At 48.9% G+C, this 21,499-nt stretch overlaps 1 protein-coding gene across 5 annotated transcripts in view; it reads right to left on the bottom strand.

The window, feature by feature from the left end:
* The window catches only part of FAM135B (family with sequence similarity 135 member B), a 280,699-nt gene that overhangs the window by 39,232 nt on the left and 219,968 nt on the right, over positions 1-21,499 (bottom strand). For all 5 annotated transcript variants that reach the window (XM_042973072.1, XM_042973070.1, XM_042973071.1 and 2 more), the window contains 2 exons: positions 3,144-3,297; positions 323-372 (listed from right to left, as the gene is read on the bottom strand). In XM_042973072.1, coding sequence (XP_042829006.1) covers positions 323-372; positions 3,144-3,297 — 204 coding nt within the window. The remainder of the gene's footprint in view (positions 1-322; positions 373-3,143; positions 3,298-21,499) is intronic.

The raw sequence follows: 21,499 nt of genomic DNA on the forward strand, positions 1-21,499 counted from the left end.
TCTCCATCACCCTCCGGGAGAGGCACACAGTTGGTCGTTAATACGTTTTGTTAAATGGATGAGTAATCGACAAATAGATGTAGTGTCAGCTCCAGGGACAGAGACCTGTTAACTGGTTTCTTTTTTCTCCCAAAGCCTCTCTCAGAGAGCTAGAGGTCTAGTGGACACTTAGAACAAAGGGTGAGGGGGTAGAGGAGGTGCAGGTCTAGAGGGAGCATACGTGCCCAGTGTTTTCATCTCCGACTTCTACATCGAGCCAGCACCCATGTTGGCCCTGTACCGCGACTGCCCTTCGGACCCACAGGACCAGTTTTCTAATTACCTGTAGCTCGGAGCACAGCTGAGAAAGCGTTTCCTCAACAGCAAGGGACTCTAGGAAGAAAAAAAAAAGATGCACAATAAAATGGACACACGCTGAAAAGTTGCAGTTGCTAACTACAATAAAGAAGCATACGTTCAGGTTGGCGTTTGAGTCACAGAAAGAAACACACGGCCTGAGGACTCTCCCTCTTTCTCTTCTAATTGCCTAATGGGGTCATATTTATAAAAAGGAGAAACCTGATTTGGAACCCGGTGACCTCATACTAGATAAAGGTGAACAGCATCTCAGGGATGTCTTTCTGAGGAATAGAAGGCCCCCACATTCACACAGCACTTTGTGGGGTTCAGAGCGATCCCACATTCTTCTGGACTTCTGCAGGTATGTGCCTACAGGTGTGGGTGTACATGCATCCGTGTGTGTGACGCATGTGGGGCCTGGGTTTGGATCTCCATCAGCCAGGTGAATGCTGGGAAGCACAGAGAAGTGGAGTAGCAGAGCTGAACCCAGACCACTGACTCTGACACTGAGGGTCATCACGACCTTCCCTGCCACCCACAGAGGAGCTGGCGATCTCACCTCTGATCAGCAGGAACCTCTGGCCTCCGGCCAGTGGTGATTTAATCCTTGCATCTGCCTGTATCAGGACTCTCCCCTAGTTCTATGACACGTGGTCGGGGGTTTGCACTTGGCCACAGCATCAGGTCCCTTTAAAGCCTTGCTGCCCAGATTAGTGGGACCAATCCATCAACACCTCCGGATCCTCACTGATGTCCTGATAAGCACATGCCTTATCCCCCTGCCCCCATCCAGCACCTTCCTCAGGTCTGTGAGTCCCACCAGGCACAGCGGACTTTTGTCATATTGAACATGACTGCGTCCGGGGCATCTGGCACATAGTAGAGGCTTGATAAAAACATGATGGTGAATGAGTGAGCAAATAAACCCAGTTCCTTTGGGCAAAAAGTTAAAACAACAAGTCAACTGTCCGTGTACAATCTCCATTTTCCTTTTGGGTTACGTAAGCTGTCTCTGATTCTGTGCATGCTTTTATGGTGTGTATAACATCTGAACCGGAAAAAAATTCGATGTTGCTACTGCATGATTCAGAGTAGTGCCTGACTTGTCTAGGGGGTCAGAGCTGGTAAGCCCAGATGGGAACATGGCACCACCATTCATCAACCGCCCTGTACCGACTCCTTCACCCTGCAGGCCAGGCACTGTGTACGAGGGATCTGAGGGGGCCTCTGCTCTCCAAGACCCCACATCTGGTGGGGATGAGAAACATGCACATAGGATATCACTCTCGTGTGGTGTGTGCAGTGCAGCAATGGACAACGTATGAGGCCATAAATACCTCCAAAGCCAAGACCGGCTCAGTAGGTCTAGGGGTGTAACTGGGGAAGCTGAGGAACCCCAGCAGGACTGTTCTTAACCCTGAACCAGGCTAAAGACCTGGCCTCTGTTCTGGAAGCAAAGGGTCCTCAGCAGAGGACTGACAGCAGAATCACACTGTGTCACCTGCTGTCAATGAGAGGGATGATAGAAGGGACCCTGCCCCAGGAGCCACTGCAGGAGCTCTTGTCTTAGTCCTGCCGTGCACTGCTGTGTGTGACCCTGAGCAGTCACTGCACCTCTCTGATCTCAGTTCCACCATCTGGCAACAAAGAGGGATTCAGGCCCAGTGATGTCCATGATGTCTGATGAAGTGCACGGAGCAATCCATCCCCAGAAAACCGAAGATGATGGCTACTGAGAGGTTTCCATAATCATCCAGATTAAAAAATACATAACATGTATTTATATACAAATATACAAATATTTAGATATCTATATTATAAAGTATACATAAATATATTATGTTATACATCAAAATATAGAAAACATATATTATATATAAAATATGTTATATATTTTATATAAGATTATAAAACCATAGTAAAATTATTAAAATAGAAAATATGAAACAGGTATTACATTTTATATAAAATGTGTAAAACATTAAATTATTAAAATTATGTTATAAATAAAATATGTTTATATATGTACATATGTATATAATATATATGTATATAATAATATTATATTAAAATTATATGTTATATAAAAATATATTTATATGTGTATATAATATAATATAATATAATATAATATAGGGGCGCCTGGGTGGCTCAGTCGGTTAAGCGTCCGACTTCGGCTCAGGTCACGATCTCGTGGTCCGCGAGTTCGAGCCCCGCGTCAGGCTCTGGGCTGATGGCTCAGAGCCTGGAGCTTGCTTCCGACTCTGTGTCTCCCTCTCTGTCTACCCCTCCCCCGTTCATGCTGTGTCTCTCTCTGTCTCAAAAATAAATAAACGTTAAAAAAATTTTTTTTTAAATTAAAAAAATATAATGTAATATGTACATTATATATATGTATATAATATATTTATATAAGTATATAATATATAACAATATATGTATTATTTGGGGGGTTGTTTTCCCCTCTTGTAAGTTGCAGTCCTGTAACTGCAGCCTCATTAAAAAAGAAAGGCTATAAACTGGCATTTTCCCTTAGGAAGCAAGTCAGCATTGTGTCAGCAGTGCCCGGTGGACGTAGCAGGTGTTCGGTAAGTGCCCTGTGGGTGAACCGAGGGGGGCTCCTGCCTCGACTTCCTGCAGGTGCATGTTCCAGACTCCCTCCTTCCAGGACAAGGTAACATACACGACACATACCTGGAGCATATCTGCCACCGTGACGCTCACAAAACATGCCGCTCTCTCAAGCCCGGCCCAAGAGGGGCAGGTCGGCCGCGGCTTGCGGTGCCCCGCGCCCGGCCCCTTACCCAGCTCCGTGTGCGGCAGCTCGGGGACGTCCCTCATGATGACCAGGAAGTAGGCGCGGAGCCCCCGGTAGGCGTGCAGGAGCAGGAAGCACAGCTCTCGGTGCCACTTGTGCGCGTGCTGCATGCAGTTCTCCGAGGGCACATAGAAACTCCCCTGCGGGCGGGACAGACACAGAAGCTGGGGGCCACCATGCGGCTGGCTCGGAGAGCAACCGAGGAGGGGCTCACGGTTCCAGGGAAAGGAGACTTTGAGTCCCTGCCTCTCTGTGCAGGAAAGACACTGAGATCTGCCGAGCCTCTGTCTTGTGCATTCATATTAAAACAACAACAATAATAATAATAATAATAATGGCAATAATAATAGTAATAGTAACAACGAATGAGGAGGAGGAGGAGGGCACTGACCTGGAAGGTTTGGGATAACCTAATGGGGACCCACTCACAAGCCTCGTTCCTCAGCCACTGCACAGCACTCCATAGCAGACGGGGACAGACAGAGGGGTCTCCTCTCGCAGGGAGATGAGGAATTTGTAGAGACCCTCCTGGTGGATGGGAGAGTGGTCCAAGAGAGAGAAAAATGCACTGCTGTGAGATGGGGTGTAGTTGTGGGTTTAGATACACAACACTGGCAGGTGCGTTTGGTGAGAGACTGAACCCAAGTCGGCCTCAGAGGCTCCGTACGTTGCCATGTGCTCACAGACGTAGGGAGCCTTAAACGGGTACAATGACCCAACTCTGGTTTGTGCGTTGAGGACAAGGTGGCCAAGTCACGATGTACCTGGAGACCCAAACACGACGGAAGAGAGGACACAGGCCAGTCCTGACTTGGGCACAAACTCAAGAGAGAAGGGTGTCTTGGGGCGAATTTCAGGAGGGATGTGCTTTGGGGACAGAGAAAGGAAGCCCCCAGGGAGGACCTTGGTCCACAGAGGAGGAAGGTGCTGAGTACTGGGCTGGAGAGTTCCATGGATGTGGGACCTTCCTGTCCATCTACTGCTCAAGGGGCCATGAAAGGACACAAATGGCTCTGCATGATCCCCTGCTGCCTGTCCGTCCTGCTGCAAGAAACTCCAGACGGCAAGTTGGTAGAATCCCACCCTTCAGGCTCTTGTGAGCGGGTGATGTGGCAGCCTCCTGCCTCGTTTGGTCTCCTTCCTTGCTGCCATCGGGGAGGACTGAGTTGGTCCATGGGGACAGGACAGGTGTGATAGGGGTCCGTGGCCATCGGCACTCATCTGCACTCTCAATGGTGCCATGAAGGCAGGCGATCACAGGTGTATTGTACTGGGTCTAATCACAGCATCACGATGAGTGAGTCACACAAGGTGCTACAAATCAGGAAACCGGGATGGAGGTGTCCGGTCAGCTTCTGTCACTTGGCTCTGAGATGGCTGTAAGTCAGGTCCCTAGCAAAAAGACTGAGACAGCGGTGCCTGCAGGAGGTGCTGGGTGTGCTGTCGGGGGGCAACGCTGCGGGAGAGTAGGATTGGGCAGAGAGAGTCGTGCAGGACAACGGAGACCTCAGTCCATCCCACGGGGGGCTCTGGAGCTGCAGGGCCGTCGGCCTCGGAGTAGGGGCCGTGCACTGCACGACTGCACCCATGCACTGACCATTATCGAGTGTGGGTGACCCTGCGGAGGAGGTGGGGCCTGGGTCAGCAGCTCTCTCAGACACAGCGGTCTCCAGAGAGGCGCTTGGCCAACTGGCCCCTCCAGAGAGGGGCTTGGTTGATTGGCTCCCGACATCCCTGGCAGTGTGAAGAAGCAGTGACTCAGGCCCGAGGAGGGACGTGGGCAGCGTGCCACAGGACCCGCTGGAGAGGCCTTCCGTGAACCCTCCCCAGGGCCTCGACTGAAACCTGGCTTTGCATTACGAGGCCACCAGGTCCCTTTGGATTTGAACTTATGAGACACGTTCAGTGAGGTTTGGAACCAAAAGACCCTTCCATTTCATAAGCAGAGAATTCAGTCAGCTAGGCCCTCAGGTAATCCACATTATCCCCATTTCTCATCCTTATTCTGTAAGGATCAGTAGTCGGGGTAGTTATAGAAAGACAAGCAGAGCCTGTGGGTAGCAGAGTGCACGTGTCGGACCCCCAGACCCAAGGAGCAAGAAGGAATCCGCCGTTCGCAAGGCATCTAGGTATTCCCCTGATCTTGGCCTCATTTGGTCTTTGGCAAACACCATACAAGGCAGATGCTCTAATTCTGATTTTCAAAATTAGAATATACATATGGTAAAAAATCTCAGTGTTTCCAGAAACAATCTAAAGTGCCTCATTCCCCAGAGTCCAGTAATTTCTTGTGGGTCTTCCTAGAAGACTTCCGTACATACATGTGCACATGTGTGTTATGTATGCACGTCCTGGAAACACACGCAGACACACTCACACGTGGGAAAAGGCTCTGGGCGGTTCTCTATTCCTTGCTTTTATCACTTACCGTGCCTCAAAGCTCTTTCTGATTAGATCAAATAATAAGTGGTAGGAACTTCAATTTCTGTTTCATAGATAAAAGACTGTGGGTCAAAGAATCAAATGATTTGTTCAAGGTCACCCCACTCTTCCCGCAGAAGAAATGATTCTCAAGGCCAGGTGCTAAGTGGGGGGAGTCCTTTCTCAGTGTGCCACATGCGTCCTGGAGACCGTGCCTCGCAGAGGACAGATGTTCCATCAGGCCTGCTTGCTTTGACTGAGGCATTAATTGAAGTCCTGCCTGCAGTGGCTGTGACTAAGCAGAAATGAAAGCGGACAGGGGATTAACAAAGGCATCAGATCCAGGAAGCTATGAGCCCCCAGTCTGCTTGCTTCCAGCGGCCCCGAGCATCCTGTTTTCTGGTCCTGACACCTGTTTGCCAACGAATTTCCTTATCACCGATGCCTCCTTTTGAAAATGCCTCAGGACCTACTGAAGGCAAGGGATCTTTGAAGTCTGATATTGACTTTGACTTTTAAAACTACATACCAATCTCACGAGGATTTTTCAAAAGACACATTGGGTAATCTTTGGGGAATCTTCAGAAGGCTGATTCAATATGATGACAGATAATATAAAGTCAAAATGGTAATCCAAAGAGAAATAAAATACATGGCCTGAGATGATTATGAACAAAACAAATCTTGTCCCCTGTAAAACACTCAACGGCACAAGGCTCAGAAAGTGAGTGGGCTGAAGCAGAAGGCCCCGCTAGCCGCCCCCCCCGGGCGGGCAGAGCCGGCGCGGGAGAGCCTGTGCACCTCCACTGACGATGCACGGAGCGCAGCTGAACGGCACAGCGTCCCCACACGAAGAAAGGACACTCGAGCACCGTCCTTTCCAACAGTCTGGAGAGACACACAGGCCTCACCAGGGCCAGCCGAACATCAGGCTGCATGTGAACTCACGATGGAGAGCTCCGGGCCAGGGTCCACCCCACCGCAGGCACAAAGCAGGTGTAAGGAGCGGACGGTCATGACGCGGCCTCTCCGAGCGGCTGTTAAGGATCAAACAAGACTATCGCGGTAGAATCCGGACGTGAGCCACGTCCCAGGGTAAGGTCAGCGGGCGTGAAAAGGACCTTCGGCTCCCTCAGGATGCACCGGTGGTCCCCAGGGATACGCCTACGGATTATGCAGCTCAGACATCAACAGTGATCCTCTCAGAAACCTAAAAATGGATTTTTTAGTGTGTATTTATTTTTGGGAGAGAGAGACAGAATGCGAGTGGGGGAGGGGCAGAGAGTGATGGAGACACAGAATCCGAAGCAGGCTCCAGGCTCCGAGCTGTCAGCACCGAGCCCGACGCGAGGCTCAAACCCACAAACCGCAAGATCATGACCTGAGCTGAAGTCAGAAGCTAACTGACTGAGCCACACAGGTGCCCCCCCTAAAAATGGATTTTAACTCAACTGGAGTCCCTGCTGAACCATGGCTTGATGAGAACACAGAATCTGGAGTCCAACGGGCCTGTGCCTTGCTCGTCGGTCGGCCACTCGCTAATGGCGTGACGGGCTAGCCCCCTCCCCTCTGAAGCGTCCGTTTCAGATGAGAGGTGGGGATAGTAAGAAAGCCTCGGTGCTCACCTGAGAGCCTGGTTTACAGTCAGTACTTAAGAGGTGTTCGTCAGGAAGTCTTGCTTTGTACTTCCTTCATTCCCCAACAGAGAGCCAAGCTTGCCATCACCTCTGACCTTCCTATTAATGCCTCTCCCGTTTACGTGGCCAGGTCTAATCCTGCCCTGGGCTCTAGATCGCCATTCCAGACTTCTGGTTGGATAGGTGGCCTGTTGTCAAGGAGGCAGCTTAAAAGGAGCAACTTGCTGTCCCCCCTCAATCCTTCTCTTCCCTTTGGGCATCTTTAGTGGACCCATTTGGCCCAACATTCACAAAAGCCTTGCATTCTCCCAGACTGCAGATCTCTTTCTCACCTTAGAATCTGTAAGAAAGTCTCGAAGGTTCTGTCTCTACCACGCTCTCACGTCAGCCCTAGTTTGAGTCTATACTGCTTGCTTTAATTATTAAACCACCATCCTCATGGGCCTCGCCCCTCTGGTCTTACCTTCCTCCTGTGGCACTGGTGTGTGCGAGTTTGTTCACAGCGTTACCCACTGTCTACAAGATCAAGTTCAAATTCCTGACTATGGCATTCACAGCCTTCAAGCCCCGACCACATTTCCAGCTCATCTCCTGCCTCTTGTTGCACAACACAGCTCTCTTTGCTTTTCTCCTTTTAAGGGCCTGTCCTCTGGCTGCCTGAAACTCACCACCAAGACTTGGGTCAAATGTCCTCTCTCTGTGAAGCTTCTCCAGGCTCCTCCTCTGCCAGGGTCCTGCACATACCTCCTTAGACCACAATGATCCCCCCCACCACCACCCTACCTGAATCCCCTGAGGGTACAAGCGGTTTGTCATTTGTCTTTGAACCTGAAACAGCAGAGAGAAATTCAATGACGAAAGAAAGAGAGAGAGGGAGAGAGAGAGAAAGAGGGAAAGAGAGAAAGAGAGAGGGAAAGAGAGAGGGAGGGAGGGAGGGATGAAGGAAGGAAGGAAGGAAGGAAGGAAGGAAGGAAGGAAGGAAGAGGGGGCAGAGAAAAAAGAGAAAAGGAAAGGAAAAAGGAAAAGACAACGAAAAGGAAAAGAAAAAGAAAAAAAAAGAAAAAAGAAAAGAAAGAAAAGAAAAAGGAAAAGAAAAGAAAAAAGAAAACAAAAAGGAAAAGAAAAGAAAAAGAGAAAAGGGCTGTTGCATCCGCTGGGGGTCTTGACAAGGCAACACGGGCCTGGATTGAAGGTGCAAATCACCCTCACCTCCCCCTTCCTTACAACCGTAGGTTTTGGGGCGCCTGGGTGGTTCAGTTGGTTAAGCGCCCGATGCTTCATTTCGGCTCAGGTCATGATCTTATCGTTTCTGAGTTCGACCCCCACATCGGGCTCTGCACTGAAGGTACAGAGCCTGCCCAGGATTCTCTCTCTCTGCATCTCTCTCTGCCCCTCCCATGCTCACTTTCTCTCTCTCTCTCTCTCTCAAAATAAATAAATATACCACATCTTCTTTAAAAATAAAAAAGAACCATGGGTTTTCACACAATTCTGGAATTGATACTGGAATTTGGGTTTGCGACCCTACCACAAAAATCATGCTCTAGATCTCTATGTCCTATAGAAACACACTCAACTTACACTTTACCTGAGATGCACACACAATCCGATATTCATTCGGCATGGGGTAAGCACGGATAACTTTTCATTTAATTCAAACACGCCCATGAAAGTGAGGCACGTTTTTGTACAGAAATATCAGTACATCTTCTGTGTTGCAGTTGTGGGAGAAGGCATACACGGAACCGGGTTTTAATATTCTGGATGCTTATTTGAAACAGGAACGCAAAAGCTCCATCAGACCTCACAATCTAGAATTCTATTAATAGTAGCTACTGTTCATCAGATGCCTGCTGTGTGCCTCATACCAGTTTTTGGTCCCTGGATTCCTCTTCTTGGTAATTCAGGGGATTTTTCATTATTATCTTATTTTTAACCAAGGAGCAAACTACGATAGCATTAGTCCACTAACGTTTATTATTTGGCCCTAGTACGCGTCACGCATTATGTGTTCTAAGTGTATTAATCATTCAATTCTTATGCCAAACCTGTAAAGTAAGTGCAATTATTTACCCCCATCTTGTAGACTGGGAAACCGAGCCCCAGTGTGGGAACAGCCTGTCTACAAGCCTCACGGCAAGCAAGTAGTGGATTAGCAGTTCAGACACGCTGAAAGCCTCGCAACGCTGACCTTACTCTTGGAACTGAGATGCGGGAGGTTTATAGAGTCAGCCTGTGGCCCCACCTTTGGGATGCAGGAGAGTCAAACCTCTTCCTTTTTTTTTTTTTTTTTTTAAATACAGTAGGGATTTTAGTTAATAATAATGTACCAGTATTTGCTTTTTAAGTTTATTTATTTTGAGAGAGAGAGAGAGAGCAATCGAGTGCTGGGGAGGGGCAGAGAGAGGTAGAGAGGGATAAGCCCAAGCAGGCTCTGCCAGTGTGGAGCCTGATGTGGGGCTCGAACTCACGGACCACGAGATCACGACCTGAGACAGAATCTAGAGTTGGACGCTTAACGGATGGAGCCACCCAGGTGCTCTGAAGAGTGGAGCCTCTAATTCCCGTTAGAGCCTGGGTTTAAAAAGGAACCCAGCTCTGTAAATTCCGAAGAGAATCAAAACCCGTTGGGGCTAGTCTTTGCTTTGCAACCAACTATCCAGAATCCCGGAAAACACCTTTGTCTATCTGTTCTTTCATCTGGTCAGCAACAGACGGCCGCTATCTGGGTGAGCAGTCCCCGATTTTGTGCCCCAACACACAAGACTGCAGGAACCAGCTGTGGGCTGGACTACAAGAATCTCTTACTACAAGTGGCTGAAATCTAGAAATCACAGATGACTTTGCATCAGCACGACTTGATCTACGTTGCCCCTAGTGTCCTCTTACTGACATCCCACACGGCTCCTTGAGCAGGAGAGAGGGAAGCAGGTCAGGCACGGGGGTCAGCGAGGCACCTGAGAGTCCCCGATCTAGGTTACATTCCCGCCTAGATGTCTCTCCATTCTACACATATATGCTCGCTGCCCTCCACCCGCACATCGCTCCAGCGCCAAAGGATCCCCCACGCGACCACCGAGTGACCACAGAGAGATCTGTGTGGCTCTGGCCATAAAGGAAGTAAACTTCGCTTGGTGTTTCTCTCCCTCTGTAGATGTGTTCTACACACGCCTGCTCTTGGAATCAGGGACGGGACAGCGTGCGTTGACTCCCAGCTACTGCCGCCCTGTGGGCAATCCAGCCACGTGGCTGACCGAAGCGAGAGCTGGAAAAGAGGGGGGAGGCTGCGGTGAAGCAGAAGAGCTGCCTTGAGCTCTCTGAAGGGTCATCGTGGGGGGCGTCGCTCACAAGGTCCCACGGAGTGGATCTAGAGGCACACGTTGTGGGTGAGAATATGGCTTCTTTGCTCTCGATGCGTCTTGTATGTAGAGGGACACCCCTTTACGTGACACCCCAGATCCTCTCTGCCCATTTATTGGGCAAATGGTGAGTTTGGGACAAGAAACTGGGAGCTTCCTGGTCTTTTTTCTTGGGAGCAAGTCCTCCCTTGGAGGCGCTTGTCTCCATCCCCCTCGGTCCCGGGGGAGGCCTGGCAGAGGATGTGCTCAGCCGGGGGCCTGCATCCATCCAGCACTGCTGCAGCTGAGCAGGGAAGCAGTTCACTCTAGAGTTCAATATCCGGGAGCCCCCTCGGTCAATGATGGAAGCCAAATGATCTCCTAGTTTAGTGTACTTTGGTTTGGTTTATTTATTCTGAGACACAGAAAGTTCGAGCAGGGGAGGAGCAGAAAGAGACAGAGGGAGAGAAAGAATCCCAAGCAGGCTCCATGCTGCCAGTTCAGAGCCCGATGTGGGGCTCAAATTCATGAAACTCATGCCCTGAGCCGACATCCACAGCCAAAGGTTCAACCGACAGAACCACCCAAGTGGCCCTATGATCTCCTACTTCAGTTTCATCTCCAATGTGTCTTATAATTTGTCTTTCTGACTGGCTCAGCACTCAGTTGGAGAGAAGAAGGTATTACATCCCAGTCGCCCTCACACCCGACAGCAGATCTGATCTCCTCTGGTGACAGTCACTGCGTTAATGCTGCCTCGCTGTGGCAGCCTCAATCGCCTGGGTGCTCAGGGCCACAGGAAGCAAGTGGGACAGTTGGTCAGTGTTGGGTAGAGGGCCAGAGGAGACCAGTGGTCATCGTTTTCATTCCTGATTCCTAAATATTGCTTTCTCTCCTGTTTATAAGCCTGTTTTAAACAGCACTTTTTGAAAGGCACAGTTTTGATTCAGCTTGCCCCCAAATCACTGTGACATGCATTTTTTTTTACTTGTATCTTGTGGGGCAAAGCCACAGACCCATAAACATTCAGTGGGCTTAGCATTACAGGATGACCTGGGGTCAAGGGGTCAAATCTGACCCTTGCTACTCTCCAGCTCTAACACCTCAGACAGGGAGTAAGCTGCCCTCATGGGGCAAGACTAGGGGTAAAGGGGAAAGTTCCTTACCTTCCACAGAGCACAACACACACACAGTGTTAGTCTAACGATTTTACAGGTAAGAATTCCATACAAATCCTTCCCACTAATGTACTTAGTGGCATTTTCTTTAGTAAACTGATCAATTACTGTTTGACCAAGAGATTTTTTTCTTTTTTTTTAATATATGAAATTTATTGTCAAATTGGTTTCCATACAACACCCAGTGCTCATCCCAAAAGATGCCCTCTTCAATACCCATCACCCACCTTCCCCTCCCTCCCACCCCCCATCAACCCTCAGTTTGTTCTCAGTTTTTAAGAGTCTCTTATGCTTTTGACCACGAGATTGTTGACCTGTTTAGAACTTCAAAAGGTAATAATTCATTAGCAATGAAATAACTTGATATACTGACCCTGAATAGTCCATCACCATCTTACAAGTTACCTTAATGGCTGTGATGCATTTTGGGTGAATGCCTATATACTGTTGATCTATTTGACTAGAAGGATACTTACACATGACAAGCATTATGATAGAGAGTCCCATTGGGTTTCTTTTTTTCTTAACCAAGTCAATGGGGTCAGTGCATCATCATGACCCCAGTTATTCTCTATTTGGTGCCTCCTGGGTGCCCACCACCATGCTATAAACACTTAAGCTCCAGAGATGAGAATACACTGCAGGCCCACCTGGAGGAAAATACCCTCTGGCTGGAGGAACCAGGGGCACAGACCCCTAACTGCAGGAAGGTCTCACACCAGGAGAAACTGTACGATGCTGAGTGTGCGGAAGGGTGCGAGCAGGGGAGGCGTCCTAGAAAAAGGTGATGCTGCAGCCGAATCTCGAATGGTTAGGCAGAAAAGGGATGAGAGCAAGCACAGAAACCACCATAAGCAAAGACGCGGGGTGAGCAAATGAATAAAATGCAGGGAACTACAACCCTCGTCACCCTGCTGAGGCGCACGACTCCAGGACGCAGGTGGGACGTGGTCGTGGAGGGTCAGGCACATCGTGTTCATCAGAACTCAGTTCCCAGGAACCCAGAGACACGTACGACAGGTACAAAATGTGTGCCAGTGAACCGGGCCAGGGGAGATGGGGAGGCACGTGCTGAGCCTCTGTTCTCCGACTCTGGCTTCTCACTAGTTGCTGCATTCGGTCCTCCAAACCTTCCGGGAAAGTTGAAATCATAATGTAAACTTACAAAAGTGGAACGGGCCCAGAGAGATTAAGTAAATGGCCCTGGGTCCCATTAAAAACAAATGGCCCTGGGTCCCAGAACTACTAAGAGATAAATCCAGGGTCCCAAAACTGCATAGCCACACTCTTTCATCCCACAGGGCACTATTCTGAATTCACCAGAATCGAAGTCCTCCCAAACAAGGGCAAGGCAGTGAGGACAGGGATAATGGCCACCAGAAGTGCTGGATTAATCACGCAGCACGTGAAGTGTGGAATAATTACTACTGCCATCCCCGAGAGGCTGGTTCCAAGACCACAAACTCCGACGTACCTGCAGAATGAGGTACCCCCAGTCTCAGGGGGATACTGTGACCATTGAAACTGTTTCTGTTTTGGAAACTCAAGATGTTCACTATGGTCTCTTAAAGGTGTAAAATTCTATGCTTTTGTGATTTTAATTATGAAAGGTATTAAATTCCTTCAGCCGACACTGGGGCAGATATCGACCCAGCAACCGTAATTACTCTCCTACTACGAGCTATGAAGTCTCTCATGCGGATTTGGTCCTTGTCTCTCCTCCTGGTACCTCTGGTGCACTCTTTCTACATGGCTCATTCTGTAGGGAACCTGGGAACTAGACCAGAGCAGATCAGCACTGAACATGGATTCTACATTCTGATAGCAAACTTCCAAAGACCCACGTGTCTCCTCATAAGCCTCCTTATCTGAGATGCATGGAGTACCCAGACTCATGTCCAAGAGCAAGGTGGCCAGAGCAACGGTAACGGCCCGTCCCAAAGGTAGATGATCAGAACAGGGTATGGCTGTCGCTTGAATGAGGTGAGCCTGATCCCAGAGCCCACACACCTGACCACTGCCAATTCCCGACTCCTCGGAGACGATGCTCAGTGAATGTGAGCCCTTTCTCGGCCCCCGTTGAAAACAGATCGGGCTTTCTGAGAGACCACTGAGACAAATGGGAGGCTACCGCATGGATACTTTCATATGAGGATGTTTACTTTTATAGGAAATCAGCTCAAAGCTTGTACAGCTTTCATTGGAACGATCATGGCAATCGTAGAAACCAAAACAAGAGTATCTGCATAATAGATCGTAGTGTGTCCAGGGCTTTTAAATCAACCTTGTAAGGTACCGGTCAACATCAGCCTCATCTATGGATGAGGAAGCAGAGTGACGGATCTGTCAGACATAGTGTCAGGAATTGAGAGTTTCTTATGAAAAAAAAATTGTCAAAATTAACAGACCAAAAATAACCTGAGCACATTTTAAGTAAAATTCTGATCACATCTAGGGCCACGTTGCAATCAAATATTGCTGTGTGGTGTTATTACTTGCACTTGCCTCAGGTCCAACACGAAGCTACTAGACGTACGGCCACCAAAGTGATAGGGCTGGCCCTGCACTGTGACACTTCTTAATCGAGGCCACGGCATTTGACCTGTTTCCCGTGCTGGTCAACATCTAGTGACTGCTTGTCACATGGCGGTGCTCTGCTGAATATCGTGTGTACCTTCTATGTGGTCTTGAGCCCACCATGCGTTTTTAAAATACTTATTAAGTTTATTTATTTATTTTGAGAGAGAGACAGACAGAGCGAGCGGAGGAAGGGCAGAGGGAGGGAGAGAGAGAATCCCAAGCAGGCTCCGCACTGTCAGTGCAGAGCCTGGCGTGGAGCTCGAACCCACGAACCCTGCGATGGTGACCTGAACCAACGTCAGATGCTCAACAGACCAAGCCCCCGCCCCCAAGGCGCCCCGAGCCTGTTGTGTATTTGTGATCATTCACTGCCTCTCCCGTAACAAAGGTAATTATTTCCAAGCACTGTGGTGATGAGCGACTAAGACAAGTAGTGGAAGGAGGTACTTAGAAGCGTATCTGGCAAAGAATGGGCACCTGACAAAGAACAGACCATTGTATTCCGGGAACACAACAGAGGCGCATGCGAGCCAGTCTGCAGGGTTGGGAGGAGATGTGGCAGAGTCCCCAAGAGCAGACAGGACAAGCCAGAGGCCCGCGGGCAGTGAGGACGCCGGCCATGATACCAGCATCCGCACTGTGCAAACACTGCCTCCCTTTCTGCGGAGCTGAGGAGAGGGAAGCATAGAAAGGGGACGAAAGAGGGGACCGGAGCCTGCTTCCCTGCGGCCTCCCAAACACTGGGGACCTTCTGGCCCTTCGCTTTTTAGTATTGTGCACAGAGCCTCCGAACGGCGTGAACAGGCCACTTCACCACTGTGTTTACTAACAAGGGCTCCGCAGACAGTAATTTCTTTAACTAAGGTGACCGTGGTCAAAACAGCACTCCGGTGTCGAAAACACCTAATGCCCCACGTCTAAAAGTACCAGCTCTATCTATCGAAACCCGGGTGGCTTTGGCACTTTCCTTCACTGGTGCTTTATCTCCAGTTTTTCTTCTCTGCAAGCAATTCCCCAAACTGTGTGCGACGTTCAACAGTTTTTGTTAGCAGTTGGCAAATGGGATTCTTAACATTTAATCTAATTGAGAACAACATCGCACAAGTCACACCGAACGAGCAGTTCAGCTGTCAGCCCATCATAAAACCCCAAACACCTTTCTGCTGAATGTATTTTTACAGTCTAGCTGGAGGAGGGCTCTGACTTAAAGAAGAAAAATACCATTCTCCAACTCTATTAGATGTATCAGTGTCTCTTAAAAATCACCAGTCACGGGGCACCTGAGTGCTCAGTCAGTTGAGCATCTGACTTTGACTCAGGTCATGATCTCAAGGTTTGTGACTTTGAGCCCCACGTCGGGCTCTGCGCTGACACCTCGGAGCCTGGAGCCTGCTTTGGAGTCTGTGTCTCCCTCTCTCTCTGCCCCTCCCCTTCTCATGCTCTGTCTCTCTCTCCTTCAAAAATAAACATTAAAAAAAATTTTTAAAAGAAATCACCAGTCATGAGAGACGGTGTGTTTTGCGAAATGAGTGTGCACTCCATCATCAGAGCCGATCTGAACCCAAACATTGGCTTTGCAACCTGTAACCTCCTCCAGGCTCCACACGTGCACATGCTCAGTCTGTCTATTAAAAACAATTTTGGGATGAGATGCCATCTATAAGATTGTTGACAGGACTAGCTACAGAGCAAACCAAATGCCTGGTGGATATTAAGTGCATTATTTGGTTATTCCACAAAGAGTAGATCTAATGAACAAAATGATAATCCTTATTATTAGCATTATAGTTAATTCTGTCATTCTTATTAATACCATTATGGTGTAATAGAGTGGCATTTCGTGTTTCCTCCTCAGACCAGGCTCACGAGTTACAGGAGGTGGGCAGAGGGTGGTTACATTCCATGTATTGTTTTCAACATCGCGTGATTCCCTTTTATGTTATGTGAGGTCTTCAAATCTTTACCACTTGGCTCTCTGATCCGGCAGAAACGTCCTTTGGGGAGAGGATTTTAGCTTGTCGAGGATCTGATACTGAGGATGCTTATCTCCCTGGCAAGTTACTTCTGGTGGATTTAAGCAAGAGAAGGGCAGGTTCAAGGCGTGAAAGAGACAGGAGAGGAGTGGCAGGCCACGTAAGACCGCGGGGCCGTGGATTCGCCGAGGAGGAGAGAGAAGGCAGGGGCTAGTGGACGTGAGCACCCCATCCACCCTGGGGACTGTGGCCGCCCGTCTGGCCTCAGCCCCACGCGGTGACTCCACTGGTGGCCCTGCTCCCTTACAGAGGCCCTGCTCCAGAGACCAAAGCCGGCCCCTCTGCCTGTGGCGTCTCCTTGCCCGGCTTTAACTGCCCAACACCAGCCTGCTCTGACCCTGCCACTGGTCTCCCGCCCCAGGCTGCCTGCCTCCGGGTTCGGTGCCCTCACCTCACCAAGCCCGTGTCTCAGGCGGCCAGGCAGGGCCCCACACCGTTTCTCCTCGTAAACGAGACTGTTGCGCGTTAGCTACCTTGTCCTTTCCGCTACTCAAATGTTACTGCTAGTATGACTTCCATACCGAAGCAGAGAAATCTCTTTCGAAAAGAGTTTTGGATGCTTTTAACCCTGATTATGGTTAGTGTTATTACAAACAGCCATATTTTAGAATTAAATAAAATACTTGGGGCACCTGGCTGGCTCAGTTGGCTGAGCATCTGCCTTCGGCTCAGGTCATGATCTCACGGGTTCGAGCCCCTCATCAGGCTCTGTGCTGACAGTGCGGAACGTGCTTTGGACTCTCTCTCTCTCTCTCTCTCTCTCTCTCTCTCTCTCCCTCTCTCTCTCCTCTTCTCTCTGCCCCTCCCCACACTCATGCTCTCACTCTCAAAAATAAATAAACGTTAAAAAAAGAAGAATTAAGTAGAGTATATGACATGTTTACACGGTGCGCAAGTTACTCCTGGACACATCTATTCAAGGGCCATTTTGTGGGTGTTGTTTCTGGGCTTGGCTAGGGAATAAAGAGGATTACTGGAGTGTGATCTCTGGGTTTAAAGCCTGTGTGATCTGGTGTGTGTGGCAGCACACAGGTGAAGGGCTTCAGGACAGCTTGGCGAGTGCTAGGATCGGGTTTCCACACGATGCCAGTGCAAATGCCACGTAAGAAATGACCTAACAATTTAAAAGAAATCAGAAGATAAAAGGACGAGGAAAACCGAGTGTGAAGGAAAACGTTTTGCAGGAGTAAAAATAAAACTGAGACGATGTCAGCAGCGTGGACACGCGGGGACGAGGCTGAATGAAGACGGGTGTGGGTTTTGAGGTGGGAGGGTCTCTCTTCCTTGTCACTAGGATGATTTCAAGGTTCACCATCTCACAGGGGCCGAGGGGAAATGGAACAGAGGGAAGAGATTCGGAAGAAAGGAGGCAAGTCTGGAAGTTGTTTGTTGTCCAGCAGGAAGCAACGAGGGCATCAGTGCACGAGACAGGAAGGAGCCGAGGATGACCGAGGTCCCTGGAAGCTCACTCAAATTAGCAACACACACAGCAAGGGCCTGGGTCCCAGGAGGAGAGCGCCAGCTGGGGAGATGTATTGGCCAAGACGACATCTCCAGGGTCCCACCACTGGGGCTGGAATCCCGGCACCATCACTCACAACCCTCCTGGCCTTGGGCCTCAGTTTCCTTATCTGTAAAATGGGGGAACTACTAATCACTTCTTCACTGGGTTCGAGTAAAGAGTAAATCATGGAATATGTACACAGGCTTAAGACAGGCTGGAAAAGGGTAAGAACTCAGCGTTAGTTTGGCTAATATTATTCTATTAATTGACTGGAAGCACAGAGCGTGGTCTGGAAATTGGCCGTGGAACCACATCCCTTATGTCTCTGTGAATTCATGGCTGTGATCACTGGAGACACCTGTCGTGTCGTGTAGCAAACCAAACACTTGGATTTGGATACTGCAATCCAGCTCTGACGACATGGTCATGTGGACAGTCCCGGGCGAGTTACTTCCACCCCTGGGGTTAGCACGTCCCAGGGCTGTGATGAATACTGATAGAAACAACCAGGTAAAAGGCCTTCGGGGCAGAGAGCACAGTGGAACTCAAGGAGCGTGTTGCCATTACTTGATGCGATGCGTCAGCACCGACTCTCAAGAAAGTGCAGCTCAGGCACCCGGGGCGGTGGGCGCTGTGCGCGCTCCCCGTGATGTCTCCACCCGTGAGGGCTGAGACCCTGTAGGCAAGGCTGAGCAAAGGTTAGAGCATTTCCTGAAGCCACCGGCAGCCTTTCTGGCAGCCATGAGCAAGCATCAGTTTTGTCCAAGGTTCTCCTGGGAAAGTGAATGAGATCAATACGGAACGGGATTCTTTGCTACCCAGAGAAAGCGGCCAGTGAAGCAGAGAGAATGGCTGAAGTCAAGGAGGGATGAGATTCGTTTCCAATAATGAACACTACGGCAGATGATGCCACAGCGAAAGGGACAGTCAGCACAGCTCGGAGCCTGCAGATCAGCGCCCTGTCTGTACTCGGAATGGTCTGGGGACAGGTTTCCGAGAGCGCTTCACTGTTGTGCCCGCCTTAGGAATGGGAGGTCCTGAGTGGGTGCTGGCAGTGGGTTGTTGACCAGCAATAAAAATATAAGTGACTCCAATAAAACTGGCTCTGAAGCCACTATCAACACCATTTACATAAATTGTGGGGGGAGGTTAAATAAGAGGACAAATCTACTCAGGGATGGGACTTCGTTACACTTTACAAGCCCTCATGCATATGGTATCTACAGCGTGCAGGTGCTCGCCCACCCGAGGGGGGCCGTGGGTGAAGGAGGCCATGGTCTGCCTTTGGTCCTGGGCCTTCGGTCTAGTAGGGAACACAGACAACCATCTCCAGTGAGGTGGGCACTGCACCAAGCGGGCAACGTGAGAGCCGTGAGGTCTGTAGCCAGTCTGGGTGGTCGGGCAGAGCATCCTCGGGAAAGGAATGTTCATTCTGGATGTTGAAAGATGGGCCAGGGGTAAATCTGAGAAAAAGAACACTCTCACATGCTGCCTTTCTCACTCATTAGGGGAATATATGCGGTCAGTCCTCTGTTATGTTTGCAAACAAGATGGCACTTGGAAGCCATGGCTGCCTTTAAATGGAGCACCTGATCAGCTGGTGACGGAGGCGACTGGAGAGTGAGAATCCTCTCCCCGAAGTCTGGTTTATCCACGGCAACCTTTGTCCTGGCGGACACCGCATAAAGCACATTCACATAGCATAAACCGTGTCTTTGGAAGAGAGCCGCAAGGCTCACATTTTGTAAGGGGGGAAACCGAGGTATGAGCCCACATAACTAGTGGTCTGCGGAGTTCACTCAGGCTCTCGGCTGCGCAGTCCACGAAACCTCTTCACTTAGCAGCTGTGTGACTTTGGACAAATAACACTACCATTCGGTGCCCGTTTCCTGATGACGCCATAGCTACAACGTAGCCTCATCATTGTCGTGAGGGCTCAGTGAGATAACTGATGTAAGCCTTGGCTGTCATTCACACCGTCACCAAAGTCACCATCGCCACATGGCATCTGGCCAGCGTGCCCGCTGATGTCGAGTCTGGAAAGTGTTTCCACGACCTATGTTTACATAAGTGGTAACTAAGTGGAAAATGTGCCTTCTGGCTAGAACTATCCATAGATCTCCAGATACTCATATCTGGACAGCAACAGGGTAGAGTTGAAGGAGCTCTTAGCTTAAGTGTTAGAAGAACTGATTTTGGAATCTCAACATCCTCCTCCAGAAGATGGGGAAAATCGGCCTGCTGCTTCCTTCCCTCACAGGGTTAGTCACCTCTTTCCTCATCAGTGATTTCCATACAAATATGGAGTGAGTCCTCCCATGTCCGAGGCACTGGCTACAGCTGTGTTCAAGAAAGACATGGTCCCTTCCTCAGAGCTTGTAGAGTGATGGGGACAAACTGAGGGACAAGATAAGATGCACAAGGTCACTACAATATAACCATGGGAAGAAGGCAAGAAATGTAAGGGTTTCTTCTGGACAGATTTTTAAATTGAGAGAGCTCTTGTTTCTATAACAAAAAAGATCTCTTTCTTCCAAGCAACAGCGAGGCTATCAATGGGATGCACGTTTAATCTATATCCCTTCATACCAAGTATAATCAGTAGAGTCTAATGGGTGCAAATTTAGTGTTTATGGAAACGCAGTTAACTCAGATTACTTCCAAATATGTGAGCAATGACACTTTGGCAGAAAACAAAAACCGAATCCATGTAAATGCAGCTCTGTGTTAACCAAAAATCTTTTGTGCACATGAGCAAAAATAGTAGTAATTCAACATCTTTGACTTCTAATTGTAGCTGTGCAAAAACAAGAAAAAATACAAACAAGAGAAGGAAAACAGGAGACAAGAGCTACTGCTCACTCAATATTCACCATGTGCCAATCACTGTAAATACATTAACCTTGAGAACAACCCAGGCGGCTAGCTTTATGTGCTGTTCAGAACTACTAAGTAAGTTAGCCTAGTATACCAAATGCACAGCACAATCACTCAGAATTATACGGAGGTGGGTTAGAATTTCAGCTCAAATAACTGCCCTTAGGATAGATGCCTGGCCTATCAGGTCTTTGGTTTCCTCACCTTTAGAATGGGTCTCATTCTTAGATGTGTTGGTGGATGTTAGAAGACTCCAAAGAGATCATGTTTGCAGAAACTGAGCCCTGTGTATAACACAGTGCCTCCCAATGTGTGCTATAGCCACTGCGTCTACACTCCAGGGATCCTGTTCAATGACCCGTCTCCCCTAAACACACATACACACCACGTATGAACAGAACGTTCCCCATCAGACTAAGCAACACAGCCAAGAAACTCCTTACCTGGCATTGGCAATCTGGCCTTCAAGAAAATTGAATTGAATCAAACTGGCAAATAAAACCATTCCTAAAACCCCCACAATAAACGTAAGTTGAAATTAGTTGAACACATTGCAGGTGATGATAAATATCATGGGCTGCTTACCAGGTTAAGCCAACACACGTTATATGGGCAAACGCCATTAATAATCCCACAGCTGAACACCAGCAATTTGGTCTCCATGGGAACAGAAGGTAATATTACACCACTGTTCTTTGATGGATCTTTTATTATTTCAGTACTTGAAGAGTGATTTTTCAAGATGATAGAAACTATCAAACACATTCAATTATG

The sequence above is a fragment of the Panthera tigris genome, chromosome F2 (assembly GCF_018350195.1).
Source record: "Panthera tigris isolate Pti1 chromosome F2, P.tigris_Pti1_mat1.1, whole genome shotgun sequence".
In the NCBI taxonomy this organism is placed as follows: Eukaryota; Metazoa; Chordata; class Mammalia; order Carnivora; family Felidae; genus Panthera; species Panthera tigris.